The sequence below is a fragment of the Hyperolius riggenbachi genome, chromosome 3 (assembly GCF_040937935.1).
Source record: "Hyperolius riggenbachi isolate aHypRig1 chromosome 3, aHypRig1.pri, whole genome shotgun sequence".
In the NCBI taxonomy this organism is placed as follows: domain Eukaryota; kingdom Metazoa; phylum Chordata; class Amphibia; order Anura; family Hyperoliidae; genus Hyperolius; species Hyperolius riggenbachi.
Window position 1 is genome coordinate 367,387,321 of NC_090648.1, and position 20,312 is coordinate 367,407,632.

The 20,312-nt window shown below is 45.0% G+C and overlaps 1 protein-coding gene across 1 annotated transcript in view; it reads left to right on the forward strand.

The window, feature by feature from the left end:
- The window catches only part of UBTD2 (ubiquitin domain containing 2), a 113,248-nt gene that overhangs the window by 55,698 nt on the left and 37,238 nt on the right, over positions 1-20,312 (forward strand). Inside the window, exon 2 of the mRNA XM_068272882.1 lies at positions 6,996-7,232. Within this exon, the coding sequence (XP_068128983.1) occupies positions 6,996-7,232 (237 nt within the window). The remainder of the gene's footprint in view (positions 1-6,995; positions 7,233-20,312) is intronic.

Sequence of the window (20,312 nt, forward strand, 5' to 3'; positions counted from 1 at the left end):
CATGCAGAGGCCACTTATTAATACATTTTGAATAACTAGTAACCATCCAACACATTTTTGCTGCACACGAAGTGGCACAGACGGAGCAGTGCTTTTCGGCGCTGCTAGATTTAGGTGCAGCCGGCGCCACCATAGGAATCACAACTGAGCAGCGCTCAGTGAGTAACGTCAGCGCCGTCAGAAGACGGAGCCGAGGTTGCTTAAACACCATAATTCAACCTTCAGCAATCGCTGTGCCGAATTATATCATTCCCCCACTATCAATTGCGGCCCGGAGGGGGAATAGTAATTAATACGGCCCGAACTTGTGCAAAAGCAGGATCAGCCATTTACCGGCTGTATCCTGCGCCCAAGTCTACCGGCGCCGATTTCATATGTATGCAGCACAGTGGCTATCCTCCATTGAGACAAGGGCACTCTGCAACAGGGGAGCCTTTGCTGTTTTGTAAGGCAAACTCCCAGAGTTGAAAGACACATGGCCTGGTATCCGTGCTGTTGGTCAATGAGATCCTAATAATTCGGCTTCCATTCAAATACAGTGTAAATTGTATGCAGCTTGGAATTTGTACCCCAAATGCATTTCTGGCCATTTTTTATTGACCCAACTTCAAGCTGCATACAGCCCATGCCCACCAGTATTAGTGCCTCGTTAACCATCTCTGCAGTAAAGGAGGTTTCACGGAAACCCTGCCCATACCTAAATTAGAGTGAAAGCAGAATGTGCGGTCTGCTGTTGAAGATACATTCCTAGTCGTTGTACTGCTAGACCTGATATGATGTTCCAGGGACATTGGTGTCTAGCATTAGTAAAATATGGACACAGCAATATATGTAATAATCTTATGCAGATCTTAATTTGGCTAGCATATTGCTGGATTTTTGCATGAGGGGTCACTTGCAGAGTTCCTCTAACAGGATCTGTGAAATTGCTTAAAATGTGTGTATTTACATTACATTTACTACAGTGTGTCTCTGTGTTACCCTTGCTATAAAATCCCTGGCCTATTCAGCATAGAAGACGTTAACAAACCCTCAGCTGTATATTTAGTCTTGGATCAGCAAGCGTGTTTGATGAAGAATTATAGATCTGTAAAGAATGGAGATAGTGATCTGGTAACAGCTTTCCTGTTGCAGAATTTACTGTCAGAGCGGCTCTATGCATGTCAGCAGGGGAGTTCTGGTTAATAAAATATTTAAAATACGTGTGACCTTCTGTTGTGGTGCATTAAAGCATGCTGTGGCTCTGACCCTCTTTTCAAATGAAAGTAGGCTCTTTCAGTGCTCTGATTTGGCTGAGGTGTAAAGAGGTCCAGCGTCCCAAGTCCTTTGTGTGCATATTTCTTTGGATCTTATCTGTGTGTACTGAGCCTATGAAGTACATAATAGGGTTACTTCAGTGAAAACTGCATGAGAAAATAGTTTGATTCAGAGATATGTTGAGGAGAATGATATGCAGAACACTGCTGCTGTTTAAGCTATGGTCACACAGTAGATCTCTTCACCCAAAACAGTGTTTTGGGATCACCTCGTGCCGGTCTAGCAGAGGTGTACAAAGTAACCTGGAATTCAGGAGTCAGTCTATCTTATTCTGGAGCCACAGGACATTTTTAGGAAGCAGTTACGCTGCCATACAGTGTCTTCCAAAGCTGTGTACACCTCCATTTTTTGTAAATATTTTATTATATCTTTTCATGGGACAATACTGAGGATATGATACTTTGATACAATGTTAACAGTGTAAATTTGCTGTCTCATCAAAATAGTTCACCACACAGCCTTTAAAGGGACACTTAAGTCAAACAAAAAAAATGAGTTTTACTCACCTAGGGCTTCCAATAGCCCCCTGCAGCTGTCCGGTGCCATCGCCATCTCCCTCCGATCCTCCTGGCCCCGCCGGCAGCCACTTCCTGTTTCGGTGACAGGAGCTGACAGGCTGGGGACGCGAGTGATTTTTCGCGTTTCCAGACACATTAGCACCCTCTATGCTGCTATATGGTATATAATATATGCTATAGCAGCATAGATGGCGCTATTGTGGCCAGGAACGCGAAGAATCACTCGCGTCCCCAGCCTGTCAGCTCCTGTCACCGAAACAGGAAGTGGCTGCCGGCGGGGCCAGAAGGATCGAAGGGAGATGGCGAGGGCACCGGACAGCTGCAGGGGGCTATTGGAAGCCCCAGGTAAGTAAAACTCATTTTTTTTTTTACTTAAGTGTCCCTTTAAAGAGACTCTGTAACAAATTTCTCAGCCTTAGTTCTTCTATCCTATAAGTTCCTATGCCTGTTCTAATGTGCTCTGGCTTACTGCAGCCTTTCCTAATTGCACTGTCTCTGTAATAAATCTTATCTCCTTTTCTCTGTCATGTCTGTCGGGCTAAGGCTTGAATGTGTGGAATGTGCAGGGCTGCTTGTGATTGGATAGAAGCGATACACACCCTCTGCAGGCCCCCTGCACACTCTGTATGTCTCACACACTCTGTTTATGTGAGCCTATCACAAGCTGGTTAGTTTGTTTAACACTGCCTAAAACTGTTAATTACAAGCCAGGATTGCAGCAGAGAGTGGCAGAAACAGCACAGAGGGGCACAGGAGAAAATAAGGAATAGAATGGTATGCTTTTTAGCGTAAGAATATTATAGTACAGATTCTCTTTAATGTCAAAACCTCTGGCAACAGAAGTGAGTACACCCATAAGTATAGAATGTATGTAGATCCAGCATGAACAATACCTCTTTGCTTACCTTAGTTAGCCTTGCCCAAAGATGGATTAAAAAGAAATGGGGCCCTAGGCAAGGTAGTAGTTTTGGGTCTCCCTCATGGTCCTTTTGAAAATCTGAGGTGAAAAAGCGGTCAGGAAGTGGCAGTTGGACCCCTTTACACCCACTAGGCCCCGGGCACCTGCTTAGGTTGCCTTATGAATGATCCTGCTCTGGCTTTGCCTCATGTCGGGTATCTTGTAATGTGATGGATGGTTTCAGTAACCAACAGGGCTTCTCGGGATACCAGCTCCCCTTTCCACATGCTGTATTACATTTTTGTCACTATTGAAAATCTAGACATGCAGTTTTCACTGTAGGTATTCTTTCAGTTATATAATTTTATAATCCTATAATCTGTTTAAGGACCTGTTTGCTTTGAGGTTGATTTATGTAATTTGGAGTTGAAGGACCAAAACTGTGTGTGAACATATATTAAGTAATGATAAACTGAACTTTCTTGTATAAAATAGGCTTCTGTAAACCTCCCCCCTCCCCCTTACATATTGCTTATACTATATCCAGCTTCCTGCTCATCTGAGAATGGCCGTAAACTCATCCTGCATCCTTCAAATTAATTATTTGCCTATTTGTACCGGTGGACAAGACAGGACTGTTACATACAAGTTGGGTGTACCTAGTGCTATTATTTATTTCTATGTACTGTATTGCATGGTGGTGCTGACTTCAAATATACAATTTGCCTGCCAACTATTCCTCATCTGCTTTTAAATAAACTCTGGCAATGACCGATTTATTTATGTATTTTTTTTGTTTTTTTAAAGCAGACAGTGGCTTCTGTCTTTGGGTTGAATCTGCTTATTGGACATGTTACAATATAAACTTTGTAGCTGTTCCCACCTGTGACACTGTAGCAGATAAGATAGTTTCTGTGCAAACTCTGTAATTTCTTCTACATTGTATAACATTAGCACTAAGTCTAGCTTGAGATTTTATAGCCCATACAAATCTATCCTGTGAAACACGAACAATGAAAAATGTATACATATATAACCTTTGCACGGCTGTTTTCATGCATACTGAACTAAAACATTCCCATCCGCATGCAGTGCAATAGATGTGATAACGTGTATTGTCCACCAACATGTAGCATTAGATGTGAATAGGGCCATTGATTAAAAAGGGTTGGCAGTGGTAATCGATTTTTGCATTACATTAACATTGTCAGCATCACATAAAGTGCATACGAGCCCTTACACAGAATTACTTCAGGTATAAAGACTTGCTTACTCAAATCATCTGAACTCCGATGTAAGAAAATCCATTAAAAACATGTTAAACCTATATTTATATACATCTAGTAGGAGTACAGTTTCCTCTTATCTCCTGCACAGCAGCGTACATTTGGGTAGCACTTTACTGCCCTCCCTCTCACCACACACTTCATTTTACAGCTTATGCCCTTCATTAGAGGAATTGACATTTCGTGAATTTTCTCTTCAGTAATTAAAAGCGATTTAAGCGTAATATAAATAATATGAAATGCTGTAGCCTGGCTTTGGACAGTGCCCAGCATGGCTTCTTGTATTATGGTCTGTAAAGAAACCTTGCAGACGGGTTGCCTTGCAAGAGCTCTTTCCTGTGAGGAATTCTTATCCTGTCATCCTTCAGTCTTAAATGTAGCTAGCAATTACTAGAGCTGCTGCTTTCAGCACATCTAGATGTGTTTCATATTTTATTGTAGTCACATTTTACCCCAGCCATTCTGACACAAGTAGAAGGGAGGACTGCTGTTCCAGACTACAGTGCTAGAAGCTCCAATTTGCTTTTACATAAGTTTACATGAACCTGAACCAAAGTGCCATCCTCTTTATCCCAGCTCTGCCATGTTCCTCATAGCTATAAAGGTGGCTACTAATGGTACAATTGTTAGCCAAGAATTGTTCGATTCTACAAGTGATCGTTCGGCAGTTTTGTTTTTCGGAAAAATTGTTCTATTATCGGTTGTGATGGACAGGAAGTACAGATTGGTTAGTTGAGGAAATAATTGATGTATTATGACTTTTTATTTCCGATCACATTTATCTAATTGCTCAAACGATTCTTCAGTAAAAATTAGTGGCGACCATAAGATTGTTTTAATAGTTTACGGTGTCATCTCACTGATGTGCAAATAACTGATTGATGTAATGGCAACCTTTGAGAACTGGCTCACAACAAAAGATAATTCAGAAGAGCTGACACATACATACATGTAGGTTGTTTTACCAGCTCATAATTCATCAATCATTGCCCGGGAAAGCAAGCGAATGATCATCTGTCTAAAGGCACATTAATGGTACATTATTTTCCTCTGATGCAATCATACGATCGGATATGCGGGATCTTAAGTAATCGGAGGGTAATTATCGATTGTTCCCATAAATGGGTCAATATGGGCGCTTTCTCGCTTCAGATATGATTGCCAACATTCTGTCTGACAAAATTCTGTATTCCAATCGATCAAAGAATAATTTCACCATTTTCTCCACATAATGTGTGGTTTTCTGTACAATTTGATTGTAAAAATCTGATCGAATTATTGCATCTGAGTAAAATATTGTACTATTAATGTGCACCAGCTTGCCAGTCAAATTAAATTGATCCTTTTAAAATATTCAGACTATTTTTTTTTTATTTTTTTTTACTCTCTTACGATTGTTTTAAAATCATTAATTCTACAAAAAGACATTAAAATTCTAGGCGCATGGCCAGCATTTGGCTACAGTCAGGGTTAGTGATCAAGCTAAAGTGGACCTGAACTCTTGCACAGGACAGAAGGAAAACCAAGAGAAATGCACCCTGTATGTATTTAGAGAGTTTAGCCTGTCTAATTCCTCATCTGTGACTAATCACCACTGTAATTTGATCTCTTCAGCTGTGTCAGCTCAGGAATCTCCTCTGCCTTGGCAGAGCAGCTAATTTGTAAACACAGGATGTTAATATGTCTGCTTCTATGAAAGCAGGAAGTAGAAATACTGAAGATTTATGGCAGGATTTGTATCGGCTGTAACAAATAAATGTTTTTCCTTTAACCACTTAAGGACCGCAGCATCTTTGGAAGATCTGTGCTGCATGGGCTCTTCAGCCCCCAGCACAGATCAGGTGGCAGGCAGGGCGATCAGATTCCCCCCCCCCCTTTTTTTCCCCACTAGAGGGATGTCCTGTTGGGGGGGTCTGATCGCTGCCGGCTATTTGTGTGTAGCGGGGGGCGCCTCAAAGCCCCCCCTCCGCAGCGCTAGTCCCCCCTCCCTCTCCTTCACAATATTCCCTATCAGATGGCGGCGATCCCCGGCCAATCAGAGGCCGGGCATCGCCGGTCTCTTTTACGGCGCTGCTGTGACAGCAGCGCCGTAAAATGTAAACACCGGGGATTATGTCCCTATCGGCGGTAGCTGGTCGTTAAGTCGTTAAAGGTTATTATGATGTTGCATATCTTTAAGAGCAGAGAGGAAGTTCTGAGTTCAGGTCCAGTTTAATGAGGGGGTCGCAATAAGTGTTTGGGTCGGTGTTCGCGTTAAGCCTCGTGCACATCATGACGGGCAGATGGCCGTACGTTCAGAACACAACGCGTACAACTGCACGCCATTTGCGTTTCCATGTGTTGCGTGGCTGATTCCATTCAGTGAAGTGAATGGGTCAGCCGTGCGTTTTCCCAAAACATGTGTGCAGCAGTACGTTTGCTCATCGCTACTGATGTTTGTGTGTATCTGCCTCCGCATGCATTGACGAAATACGGACAGCAATGTGTCTAATGTGAACCAAGGCCTTAGGCTTACATTGACTGTTTAAGTTGAGGGAGGAGAAACAATGAGGGTATTGCTGCATAAGGCTAGTTCATATTTTCGTATATTTCAGATACTACTTGAAGCAAAATCTTTGCCCCCAGAACTGGTAGATACTGCTGCTGGGAAACTGTACACTGCCAAGGAATCACTGCACAGTGGACTTCAGGATTTTAAACGGAGGATTTTACAACTAGAAAATATTTGTCACAGTAGACTGAAATGTTCTCATTTTTTATTTGTACTGGAATGAATACTGTGATCCTTTTGTGAAGAATGAACATGCTGGAACCTTGTAAATTCTGCTGTCACATACATCTCATATTTGGATCTTGCTTTGATGTTTTCATGCGCCTCAGATGACATAAAGCTTGTTGTTTATGCTTTGTTATTGGGTGCTTATTGCATGTAAATATTTCATACTAAAGCATACACCATCTCTTTTCATGTTCTAGTGGCCTTAGGACGTAATCAACCTTTGAAGAAAGATAAACCTAAATGGAAAAGTGATTACCCTATGACAGATGGACAGTTACGCAGCAAACGGGATGAATTCTGGGATACTGCACCGGCATTTGAAGGGCGTAAAGAGATTTGGGATGCTTTGAAGGCCGCCGCACATGCTTTTGAAAGCAATGACCATGAACTGGCCCAGGCAATCATTGATGGTGCAAGTATAACATTACCACATGGTAGGTCTGTTTCTCCAGAATTTAATAACTAATAAAAGGATTACTTGTTCACTTTTTGAGAAGCTGCACATGATCTCACAGGGGATTTACCTTTCAGATTTCTACTCTATTCACTTGAGATAAGGGAGAATTGGAAGTTCTCTGTTCCTTATATCATCAGACGCTAAAGATTTAGAAGACACAGGTGATGAGTAAGAAGGCTATTTAACCACTTAATCACAAGCTGACTTATAAAAATGTCCTGCTAGAGCCTCTTCATGGCTCCAGGACGTTTTTATAAAGGCCGTGTTGCGGCGACAGTTCCCCCGTGTGTATGATGCGCGCGCCCCGAACCGTCGCCCGTCGGAGCTGTCGCCAGGCGATTGACATGTTCAATCGCCGGCTACAGTCGTCGCCGCAACCTCGCCGGAACTGTCGCTAGCCCCGCATGTGTATGCGGGCTAGCGACAGCTACCCACACACACCACATGGAGCTTCCGGCAGGGGGGAGGAAACTCGGCTACAGCTTCCGCCGCATCGCTAATCCCTCTGCTGCCGTGTGGATGCAGAGGGATTTGGCGACGAGCTGTCTCCGAACTGCCGCCGAACTGTCGCGCACACGCTCCCGTGTGCGGCGACAGCTACAATTGTACCCCCGTGGGTACTTAGCTTTAGTCAGACAGTGCTGCCGCCGCTGTGCATGTGCATTCCCGTGCACGTGAAAATAGTGGGAAAAAAAACACCAAAGAAAAAATACACCTTTATTTCCGATTTACTATATTGTCACCATACTTTGTACTAGGGACATAATTAAAATGTTGTGATAACCAGAACAAATGGGCAGATAAAATGTGTGGGTTGTATGCACAGTAGCAGTGTTTATATTAAAGAAAATCTATAACGAAAAAACCTCCCCTGGGGGGTTCTCACCTCGGGTGGGGGAAGCCTCAGGATCCTATTGAGGCTTTCCCCATCCTCCTCAGTCCCGCAGCGGCGAAAATCCTGCCGGAGCAGCGGCGATGTAAATATTTACCTCCGTGGCTCCAGCGCAGGTGCAGCATGCGCTCTCTTCCCTTTAAAATGCATAGAAAATAAAGTAATTACTGAAAACAAATATCAACCCCAAAAAGCCCAATTGGTGGTGGGAAAAACAAGATAAAGATCACTTCATTGTGATTAGTAGTGATTAGGGTATTGGCAAATGAAATGGAGGAGCACTGAAAGGTGAAAATCACTTGTCCGTTAGGGTAAAAACCCCTTTGGAAAAATCAGACGTGTGTATGTACCTTAACAATTTCCCTAGTTTAACCACTTCACCCCAAACGACCGGTTGTTTAGACGTCAAATCGGGCATGTGTACAAATGATAGTTCATATTTATACTTGCCAACTGGAGTTAGCAGACAAAGTCTAAGCAATCAAGACTGAAGTCAGATTACCACATTGTAAATTGCTGAGCCATACAAGAAGTCTTCCTTTAGTCCAGTAAATAGATTTTTGCAGTCATGTCATTGTTAGAGGGTCTCCAGAGTCTAGGCATGCAGGCTTTTGGGTTTGATTTTTAGAGATACAGGTTTAATCATGTGAATTTTAGCACTATGGGTAGATAACCCTAAAAGGGCAAAAAACAAAACAAAAAAAACCTGAAATGTACATAAACAACAAACTATGGAATAAAGTTAGTTACATAAGTAGTGTGTGACAGCAATAGATCCTTCTCAGATCAGCGAATATGAATAGTTTGAATAACGTTTTCTAATTTGCATATTGACCTTTGTCATAAGCACTGTTTGGGAAGCATTTTGTATATTATTTTTCCTTTACAGTGGGTTTGGAGATATCCAAATCCCAAGCATGCAGCCATGGGCGTCCGCAGAAAATTTTCCAGGGGGGGGGCAAAAAGGCAGGGAAGAAGTGGTGCGGCGCAAATTTTTGAGAAGATGTGTGCGCCAAAAACCTGAGGGTCATGTTGCGTGGCGCGCCGCGCCTAAAAATGTGTGCAGCCATGGACCAGAATGTGGGTGTGGCCATGGGTGGTGACAAATTTTCATTAACTTAGCAATGTGGGACATTAGATTAGGACAGTGGTGGCGAAACTTTTGGAGGCCGAGTGCCCAAAATGTAACCCAAAAGTCACTTTATCTATCGCAAAGTGGCAACAGCAATTTAAACTTCATACAAACGTTTTAACTCATACATGAACATTATGGAAAGTCCAAGTTGAAAATAAACTGTGAAGATAAACAATTTCATCCATCCTTCTCCTGAAAAATGTATTCCATTTTTTAGAACCTCCCAGTTTTATTTTTTTGTTTTAAAAAGCTAAAAAGTAGGTTTAATGCTATTGTCTCATAGGATGATGATTCAGCTTTTCCCAGAGGCCCCCAACAAAACAAATTTAGCAATCATGAGGCCCCCAACAAATCATCAGGCTCCCAACAAGACAAATTCAGCAATCATGATGCCCCCAACAAATCATGAGACCCCCAACAATACATTCAGCAACCATGAGGCCCCCAACAAATCATGAGACCCCCAACAATACATTCAGCAATCTTGAGGCCCCCAAAAAATCATGAGGCCTTCAACAAGACGAATTCAGCAATCATGAGGCCCCCAACAAGACAAATTTAGCAATCATGAGGCCCCCAACAAATCATCAGGCTCCCAACAATACATTCAGCAATCATGAGGCCCCCAACAAATCATGAGACCCCCAACAATACATTCAGCAATCTTGAGGCCCCCCCAAAAATCATGAGGCCTTCAACAAGACGAATTCAGCAATCATGAGGCACATACATAGACAGCATTTCACATAAATAGGCAGAATGCCCCCTTAATATGGTAGACACCTCTCACCTGGCTTCTCAATTCTCCTCTACTGGCTGCTGTGCCTGGCAATACTGTTTTTGGCTGCATTGAGGATGACGTGCGGGCTGAAAGGCCTTGCATAATGCTGTGGCCAGGCTGGCTGGCGGTGATGCTGTGGCTGGGTTGGCTGGCGGTGATGCTGGGCTGTGCTTGGCTGGTTGAAGTAAATGCTGCCCCCTAGTTTAGGTAGCGCCAGGAACCCCCAGGTTAGGAAGTGACAAGGACCCCCCCCCAGTAAAGTAGTGACAGGGACCCCCAGTAAGGTAGTGACAGGGACCCCCAGTAAGGTAGTGACAGGGGACCCACAGGTTAGGAAGTGACAGGGGACCCCCAGGTTAGGGAGTGACAGGGACCCCTTTAGGCAGTGAGTGACAGGGACCCCTTTAGGCAGTGAGTGACAGGGAGCCCCTTTAGGCAGCGAGTGACAGGGACCCCTTAAGGCAGCTAGTGACATTGACCCCCTTTAGGCAGCGAGTGACAGGGACCCCCTTTAGGCAGTGAGTGACAGGGACCCCTTTAGGCAGTGAGTGACAGGGAGCCCCTTTAGGCAGTGAGTGACAGGGAGCCCCTTTAGGCAGTGAGTGACAGCCTGACAGGGAGCCCATTTGAGCAGTGAGTGACAGGGAGCCCATTTGAGCAGTGAGTGACAGGGAGCCCCTTTAGGCAGCGAGTGACAGGGACCCCTTTAGGCAGCGGGTGACAGGGACCCCTTTAGGCAGCGGGTGACAGGGACCCCTTTAGGCAGCGATTGACGGACCCCCCTTTAGGCAGTGAGTGACAGGGATCGCTTTAGGCAGTGAGTGACAGGGAGCCCCTTTAGCTAGTGAGTGACAGGGAGCCCCTTTAGTTAGAGTGACAGGGAGCCCCTTTAGGCAGCGAGTGACAGGGAGCCCCTTTAGGCAGCCAGTGACAGGGAGCCCCTTTAGGCAGCGGGTGACAGGGAGCCCCTTTAGGCAGCGGGTGACAGGGAGCCCCTTTAGGCAGCGGGTGACAGGGAGCCCCTCTAGGCAGCGGGTGACGGACCCCCATTTAGGCAGTGAGTGACAGGTGCTCCCTCTCTCTAGCCTCCGCTCTTCCCCCCCCCCCCCCCCCACCTTGCAGCAACTTCAGACCTCGATCAGCGGCGACCCGACCAGTAAGAGCGGGCGCCTGACGCACACGCTCTATATGCAGAATTGAGGTCACTTCCGCATATCAGTGCGGGCGCTGGGTCCTAGCGCCCTCACTATTAGTCGCCGCGGCGCCGCCTGATCGAGGTCTGACGCGGCGGCCATGAGGGGGTGAGCGGCGGCTACAGGGGGGTGAGCGGCGGCCAGGGGGGGTAGCGGGCAGCCAGGGGGAGGCAGCGGCACCCCCCTGGCTCTATGTGCGGACGCCCATGCATGCAGCTGAATTAATCTATTGGCGCAGCACTGTCTTATTCATTCTCTACTTATCCCCTTCAGATCTGATTTTGATCTCACAGGGATCTATCTGGCGGTCGAATTTGGTGGCCTTAAGTGTATAGCCACCTTAACCTCCTTGCCGGTCTAAATGCCCCGGCAAGGAGGCAGCACAGCACTTTTTTTTTTTTTTTTTAATTTTTTTTAAATCATGTAGCGAGCCCAGGGCTCGCTACATGATAGCCGCTGAGCAGCGGCAGCTCCGCAGCCACTCCGATCGCTTCCGGCGATCAGAGTAAGCAGAAAATCCCGTTCAGAACGGGATTTCCTGCTGGGCTTCCCCGGTCGCCATGGTGACGGGGCGGGATGACGTCACCGACGTCATCGGGAATCCCGGGCCACCCCTCAGCGCTGCCTGTCCCTGATTGGCCAGGCTGCGCAAGGGGTCTGGAGGGGGAGGCGGCGCGATAGCGGCGGATCGGCTGCGAGCGGCGGCGATCTGATGTTACAAGCAGCTAGCAAAGTGCTAGCTGCTTGTAAAAAAAAAAAAAAAAATATGCAAATCGTCCCAGCGGGGCTTGAGAAATCCTCCTGCGCAGGTTACCCCGAACTGAGTTCGGGATAACCGGCAAGGAGGTTAAGAAGCTAACTATTATTAACCAAAAAACAATATACATTCCTTTTTCTGAAGTTCAAATTGCTTTAAATCTGAATAACCGATTCTGTCATGGGGTTTTGTATCTATTATTATCTACTGTAAATGAGTTTGTAAAATAGTTTAGAGTTAGTAGAAAAATAAGGTATAACTACATGTGCAGCTACCACTTGTCTCGGGCGTGTTACTTTAAATCATGTTTCTGTAAGTTAACGTATTATCTGTCCAGATATGTTTGCTTACTGAGGCTTTCCTGTAACAAGAAAACATTCTTGAGGTCAGCAAGCGTAAAATAGAATCGTTTTACCATTACCATCTGGCCATACACTTGTTTAGGAGCACGCATTTGCCTTTTCTCATGTTCACAGACAAGCACATGTAACTGGATAGTCTCTAGCTGACCACACACAAACTTGGTGGTATCTGCATAACTCTGTATTTTTGTCCATAAATGATGGAAATCATAGGTACTGCCCATCTCAATGACATAACAAGGTTGTGGTCATTAAAGGGATGGAAGCTTTATATATTTTCAGAGTGATTTGCATCCTATATGTCCAGAATTAAAACAGTAACTATCCCAAGTGTAAAATAAGCACATGTACACATCGGCACATATGCAATTAACTTTTTCTCCGGAGTTTTCTCTGAGGAGATATCTTTTAATCTTCTATTTAAAATAACTTTTCAACACTTTGGAGGTGGTAAACTTGGCCTATAAAAATTGGATGTGTGTATACACCCTTATATGCATAGATCAGATAAGTGGCAATGAGGCTCAGTATTTGTGCATTGAGATGGCAGAAGCACACATGCCTAGAAATATGAGAGAGTTTGACATCTCTCAGTAATGTATATTTCTGAATGAATGATCTCTATCTAATTTCTGTAGAAAATATGTAGGAATAGTTTTGGTAGGAGCCAGTTGAGTGCGCTGACGCCGTGGGAAAAGATAGAACACCTTTAAAAACTCATCCAAACACATGGAAAATATGCAAACTACACAGCGATGGCAATATGCAAACTAATGAGGCTGGAAAGTAGATAATGCAGCATTTGGAGTCCAGCATATAAACATGTGCCAGGCTCACTGTATACACTCTGAAAGATATCACTTCATCATTCAGATATTGCTCTCATTTTCCTGTTCTACTAGGCTGCTTGAGTATTTAATATGCTAGACCAGGGGTTCTCAAACTGGGTGCTGCGGCACCCTGGTGCGCCTCATGCCCCTTTCAGGGGTGCCTCAGCATGCATCCCCGTCTTTTATGCAATACCATCAGGTAATGCAACCGCACATTGATATACAATTACCTGCTAGTTAACCTTGTAGTCCCCGCAACCATGGTTGAAGTTGAGCATGAGAGGAATCGTGGTGCCTAATATACAGTAGTTTGTTATGGAAGGCACCATCAAGTGTATCCACTCTGATCCAATTTGATCAACCAGAAGATCGTTTTGAAGGTAAAATTGGATCATTAGTGGGCACCATTACTCAAAGACAGCTGTTATGGGTGCTGTGTAGGTGACGGGTAAAAGTCATGAAAGTATAAATGAAGGCCTGTTGGCAAAGGCCATTTGTGAATAATCTCTTTACCGCTGTCATTATATTTTTTAGGGAAGATCTGTTGACTGGTATCCAAATTACTAGATTAGAGCACATCTAGTAACTATGCTAAACCGCTGCCACCTCTTGCTCAGGAACTATTTCATTTGATATATTTCAATCCAGAGTTCGGCTGCACTGTAGCCCAACTCTGGTGAACTACTGCTCCCAGCATGGATGCCGCTGCAGCGCTATTTTTTATCTGGGAACACAACACTGGGAACACAACACCCATACACACACACACACACACACACACACACACACACACACACACACCACACACACACGCGTAACTTTTTACACACACACACACACACACACACACACACACACACACACGTAACTTTTTACACACACACACACGTAACTATTTACACACACACACGTAACTATTTACACACACACACACGTAACTATTTACACACACACACACACACACACACACACACACACACACACACACACACACACACACACACACACACACACACACACACACACACACACACACGTAACTATTTACACACACACACATGTAACTTTTCACCTATAGGTATTTCACTATTTTTATAATTTTTCCCTTCCCAGCCGCCACCATGGCAGGCTTTCTAAACTTTAAGTTTATTCTTCAGGCATTATACAGAACTGGGTCAGAATATTGCTAAGCTTGCAATCAGGGCCGTGCAGAGGGTCCTTAAGTGGGGGTGCTTACATTTAAAGAAGGGGCCTGGCAACGCCTTCCCCCGCATACCCCCCCCCCCTCCTTGTTTCTGGCTAGGGGAGTATTGGTTGTCATGTGGGTGCTGAAGGCAGATGCTGGGTGCCATGTGGGTTCTGGGTGTGAGTACAGAGTGTCATGTGGGTTCTGGCTATGTTTGGGTATCGAGTGTCATGCTGGTGTTGATTGCAAGTACTTAGTGCCATGTAAGATCTGGGTGCATGTACTGGATGTCATGTGGGTGCTGGGTGCAGTTACTGGATGTGACATGGGTGCGAATACTTGGCGCCATGCCTGTACTGGGTGCTGGCTATGGGTGGGCTTTGGGCATCACATGAGTTTTAAATGCAGGTACTTTGGGTGCGGGTACGGGTTAAGTGGGTGCTTGGTGCAGGTAGTGGGGTCCATGTGGAAGCTGTGCGCAGGTGTGAGTACTGGGTGCAATTTTAGGCCTGGGTGCAGATACTTGGGGCTCGATTCACAAAGTGGTGATAACCCAGTTAAAGACTTTAGGCGTGATAACCATTTTTATCATGCCTAAACTCAGTTTAGGCATGATAAGTTTAGGCATGATAAGTTTAGGCATGATAAGTTTAGGTGTGATAAGTTTAGGCATGCTAAGTTTAGATAAGTTTATTACGCGCGCAAAATCCCGCACGCAAAGCAGCGCCATTAAACTCTATGCAAAGTGCACCAGACTTTGCTAGCGCAAAACTTTTGATCAGCTGTGCACTGCGGTGCTAACCCAGTTGGTGCTTAAACTTATCACGCCTAAAAACTTATCACACCTAAACTTATCATGCCTAAACTTATCACACCTAAACTTATCACACCTAAACTTATCATGCCTAAACAGAGTTTAGGTGTGATAAAGGGCTTTTCACCACGGCGCTAACTGTTAGCACCGCTTTGTGAATCAGGCCCCTGGTGTCATGTGAGTGTGAGTACTGGATGCCAGCTATGAGGGGAAGGGGTGGATTCAAGGAAAAATAGAGGTCAGAGTGGGTGCTGCAGGAAGGGGCAAGGCCGTGCAGAGGATCCTCAAGGGGGTGGTGCTCAAATTTGAAATCGATAAATTGTGCTAAATTGTGTATGTAATACCCTCTCTCCGGAAAGCATAAGGCAGTCTTAACCCCCCCCCCCCCCCCCAAAACACACACCTTTATAGCAGCATCAGGCAGGCTTTGTGCCTCCTTCCAACCAACTCTTTTGGTGCCACCACCCTCAAATCAGCAGTGATAGGTGCCCACTGTTAGGGTGTGGGTTAGAGTGAGCACAGTGGAGGCACAGGTTCACCTTTCATTACTGGGACCTCTGTCCCTCTTGATCAGCACCCAAGCTTTTTTTCATGCAAAGAAGAAGTGGTTACCAATATGCAGTGGTTGCTAAGCATTAGTAGATGCAAAACTACAGTCTGTGCCAAGCTGCTGTCGGTACCAAGGTCCAGTTTGTATTGGGTGTTTATTTGCAGTGGGTGCTATCCAGAATTGGGTGCTGAATGAGTAGCAGATGGTGATAAACAATAGTGGGTGCCATGTGAGTGCTAATTGGTACAGGGAGCCATGTGAGTGTTGGACATGAGTGAGTAGGGAGTGCCATGCGTGGTCTGGATGTGTGCCATGGGAGGGTACTGTGTCTCATATGGGTTCAGACCAAGGATGGGTACTGGGTACTATTTGGGTGCTGGTCATGGACTGGTACTAGGTGCATATAATGGCTTTGTAACTTGGTGATGTGTGAGTACTGTGCCATGTGGGTGTTGATTATGGGGGTATGTGGGTCTTAGGTGCAAATACTGAGTGCCAAGTGAGTACTGGGAGTGAGTACATGGTGACATATGGGTGATGGGTGCTGGCTAGTGGGGTATTTGTTGTCATGTGGGTGCTAAAGGCAGATGCTGGGTGCCATGTGGGTTCTGGGTGCTGGCACAGGGTGTCATGTGGATTCTGGCAGTATGGGTGTGTATCAACCATTATGTAGGTGTTGATGTAGGTGTTGATTGCAGGTACTCAGTCCCTTTACATGTGGTTAAATCATGTAAAGCTTGTATTCCCTTTCTGTTGTTTAAAAAGCAGCTCTGAGTTTGTTTATTTGCCCTTGGCATAGCTTATCAGACAGTAATTGGTTCCTCACATCCAGCCATGGCCCAGCATACTTGACCCTGGGCTCTGTTTCCAAATGTTCTATCATGCTTTAGAGGTCTGTAGGGTGGTTTTTGCATATAAATGAGTCACATTTGGCTCTAGACCAGCTTTATTGGATTGAAGAGAAATTAAATTGTAAACAGGATATATAGTGTATGGCAGCACAAGCTGTTTAAATGGAGTGAGGCATGAACCAGAGCGAGCATCTTCCCTGCGCCCCGTCGTAATGTCACAAATTACATTGGCAAATAGCGTTAACGTGGCACAGATTGAATCTGCTGCTGACAATTTTGGAGGAAATTGTTCCTGTCATTTCCAAAAGTAACAAGTATGATAAATGTGATCTTCAGCAAACTTTATTTTCCTGGCGAATTTGTCAGATGTTGCTTTTTACATTGCAGCGCAGCTTTCATCAAAGGTTGTTCTGAATGCTCAGGGCCTGATTGGATTTTTGCTTCTGTCTGTAATTAATGGACCAAACAGGTTGAAATAAAAGGGCTTTTTTTTTTTTTTTTTTTTTTTTTTTTTTTTTATAGTGCAGGCCTAAGAAAGCAAATGTATACATTAGGCAAGTATAGAGCGACTTTATGCTTAAAGTACATGTTCATACTGGTCATGCCTGAAATATCTTGGAATACACTTTTTTTTTTGAGGGACTGTCTGTACTGGTAATGAACTGTTCATCAGAAGTGTTGGTGTTATAATTCCGGACTGTGTGGTTTGGCAAATGGTGCTGAATGCATCTTTAGGCAGCGGGTGACAGGGAGCCCCTCTAGGCAGCGGGTGACGGACCCCCATTTAGGCAGTGAGTGACAGGTGCTCCCTCTCTCTAGCCTCCGCTCTTCCCCCCCCCCCCCCCCCCACCTTGCAGCAACTTCAGACCTCGATCAGCGGCGACCCGACCAGTAAGAGCGGGCGCCTGACGCACACGCTCTATATGCAGAATTGAGGTCACTTCCGCATATCAGTGCGGGCGCTGGGTCCTAGCGCCCTCACTATTAGTCGCCGCGGCGCCGCCTGATCGAGGTCTGACGCGGCGGCCATGAGGGGGTGAGCGGCGGCTACAGGGGGGTGAGCGGCGGCCAGGGGGGGTAGCGGGCAGCCAGGGGGAGGCAGCGGCACCCCCCTGGCTCTATGTGCGGACGCCCATGCATGCAGCTGAATTAATCTATTGGCGCAGCACTGTCTTATTCATTCTCTACTTATCCCCTTCAGATCTGATTTTGATCTCACAGGGATCTATCTGGCGGTCGAATTTGGTGGCCTTAAGTGTATAGCCACCTTAACCTCCTTGCCGGTCTAAATGCCCCGGCAAGGAGGCAGCACAGCACTTTTTTTTTTTTTTTTTAATTTTTTTTAAATCATGTAGCGAGCCCAGGGCTCGCTACATGATAGCCGCTGAGCAGCGGCAGCTCCGCAGCCACTCCGATCGCTTCCGGCGATCAGAGTAAGCAGAAAATCCCGTTCAGAACGGGATTTCCTGCTGGGCTTCCCCGGTCGCCATGGTGACGGGGCGGGATGACGTCACCGACGTCATCGGGAATCCCGGGCCACCCCTCAGCGCTGCCTGTCCCTGATTGGCCAGGCTGCGCAAGGGGTCTGGAGGGGGAGGCGGCGCGATAGCGGCGGATCGGCTGCGAGCGGCGGCGATCTGATGTTACAAGCAGCTAGCAAAGTGCTAGCTGCTTGTAAAAAAAAAAAAAAAAATATGCAAATCGTCCCAGCGGGGCTTGAGAAATCCTCCTGCGCAGGTTACCCCGAACTGAGTTCGGGATAACCGGCAAGGAGGTTAAGAAGCTAACTATTATTAACCAAAAAACAATATACATTCCTTTTTCTGAAGTTCAAATTGCTTTAAATCTGAATAACCGATTCTGTCATGGGGTTTTGTATCTATTATTATCTACTGTAAATGAGTTTGTAAAATAGTTTAGAGTTAGTAGAAAAATAAGGTATAACTACATGTGCAGCTACCACTTGTCTCGGGCGTGTTACTTTAAATCATGTTTCTGTAAGTTAACGTATTATCTGTCCAGATAAGTTTGCTTACTGAGGCTTTCCTGTAACAAGAAAACATTCTTGAGGTCAGCAAGCGTAAAATAGAATCGTTTTACCATTACCATCTGGCCATACACTTGTTTAGGAGCACGCATTTGCCTTTTCTCATGTTCACAGACAAGCACATGTAACTGGATAGTCTCTAGCTGACCACACACAAACTTGGTGGTATCTGCATAACTCTGTATTTTTGTCCATAAATGATGGAAATCATAGGTACTGCCCATCTCAATGACATAACAAGGTTGTGGTCATTAAAGGGATGGAAGCTTTATATATTTTCAGAGTGATTTGCATCCTATATGTCCAGAATTAAAACAGTAACTATCCCAAGTGTAAAATAAGCACATGTACACATCGGCACATATGCAATTAACTTTTTCTCCGGAGTTTTCTCTGAGGAGATATCTTTTAATCTTCTATTTAAAATAACTTTTCAACACTTTGGAGGTGGTAAACTTGGCCTATAAAAATTGGATGTGTGTATACACCCTTATATGCATAGATCAGATAAGTGGCAATGAGGCTCAGTATTTGTGCATTGAGATGGCAGAAGCACACATGCCTAGAAATATGAGAGAGTTTGACATCTCTCAGTAATGTATATTTCTGAATGAATGATCTCTATCTAATTTCTGTAGAAAATATGTAGGAATAGTTTTGGTAGGAGCCAGTTGAGTGCGCTGACGCCGTGGGAAAAGATAGAACACCTTTAAAAACTCATCCAAACACATGGAAAATATGCAAACTACACAGCGATGGCAATATGCAAACTAATGAGGCTGGAAAGTAGATAATGCAGCATTTGGAGTCCAGCATATAAACATGTGCCAGGCTCACTGTATACACTCTGAAAGATATCACTTCATCATTCAGATATTGCTCTCATTTTCCTGTTCTACTAGGCTGCTTGAGTATTTAATATGCTAGACCAGGGGTTCTCAAACTGGGTGCTGCGGCACCCTGGTGCGCCTCATGCCCCTTTCAGGGGTGCCTCAGCATGCATCCCCGTCTTTTATGCAATACCATCAGGTAATGCAACCGCACATTGATATACAATTACCTGCTAGTTAACCTTGTAGTCCCCGCAACCATGGTTGAAGTTGAGCATGAGAGGAATCGTGGTGCCTAATATACAGTAGTTTGTTATGGAAGGCACCATCAAGTGTATCCACTCTGATCCAATTTGATCAACCAGAAGATCGTTTTGAAGGTAAAATTGGATCATTAGTGGGCACCATTACTCAAAGACAGCTGTTATGGGTGCTGTGTAGGTGACGGGTAAAAGTCATGAAAGTATAAATGAAGGCCTGTTGGCAAAGGCCATTTGTGAATAATCTCTTTACCGCTGTCATTATATTTTTTAGGGAAGATCTGTTGACTGGTATCCAAATTACTAGATTAGAGCACATCTAGTAACTATGCTAAACCGCTGCCACCTCTTGCTCAGGAACTATTTCATTTGATATATTTCAATCCAGAGTTCGGCTGCACTGTAGCCCAACTCTGGTGAACTACTGCTCCCAGCATGGATGCCGCTGCAGCGCTATTTTTTATCTGGGAACACAACACTGGGAACACAACACCCATACACACACACACACACACACACACACACACACACACACACCACACACACACGCGTAACTTTTTACACACACA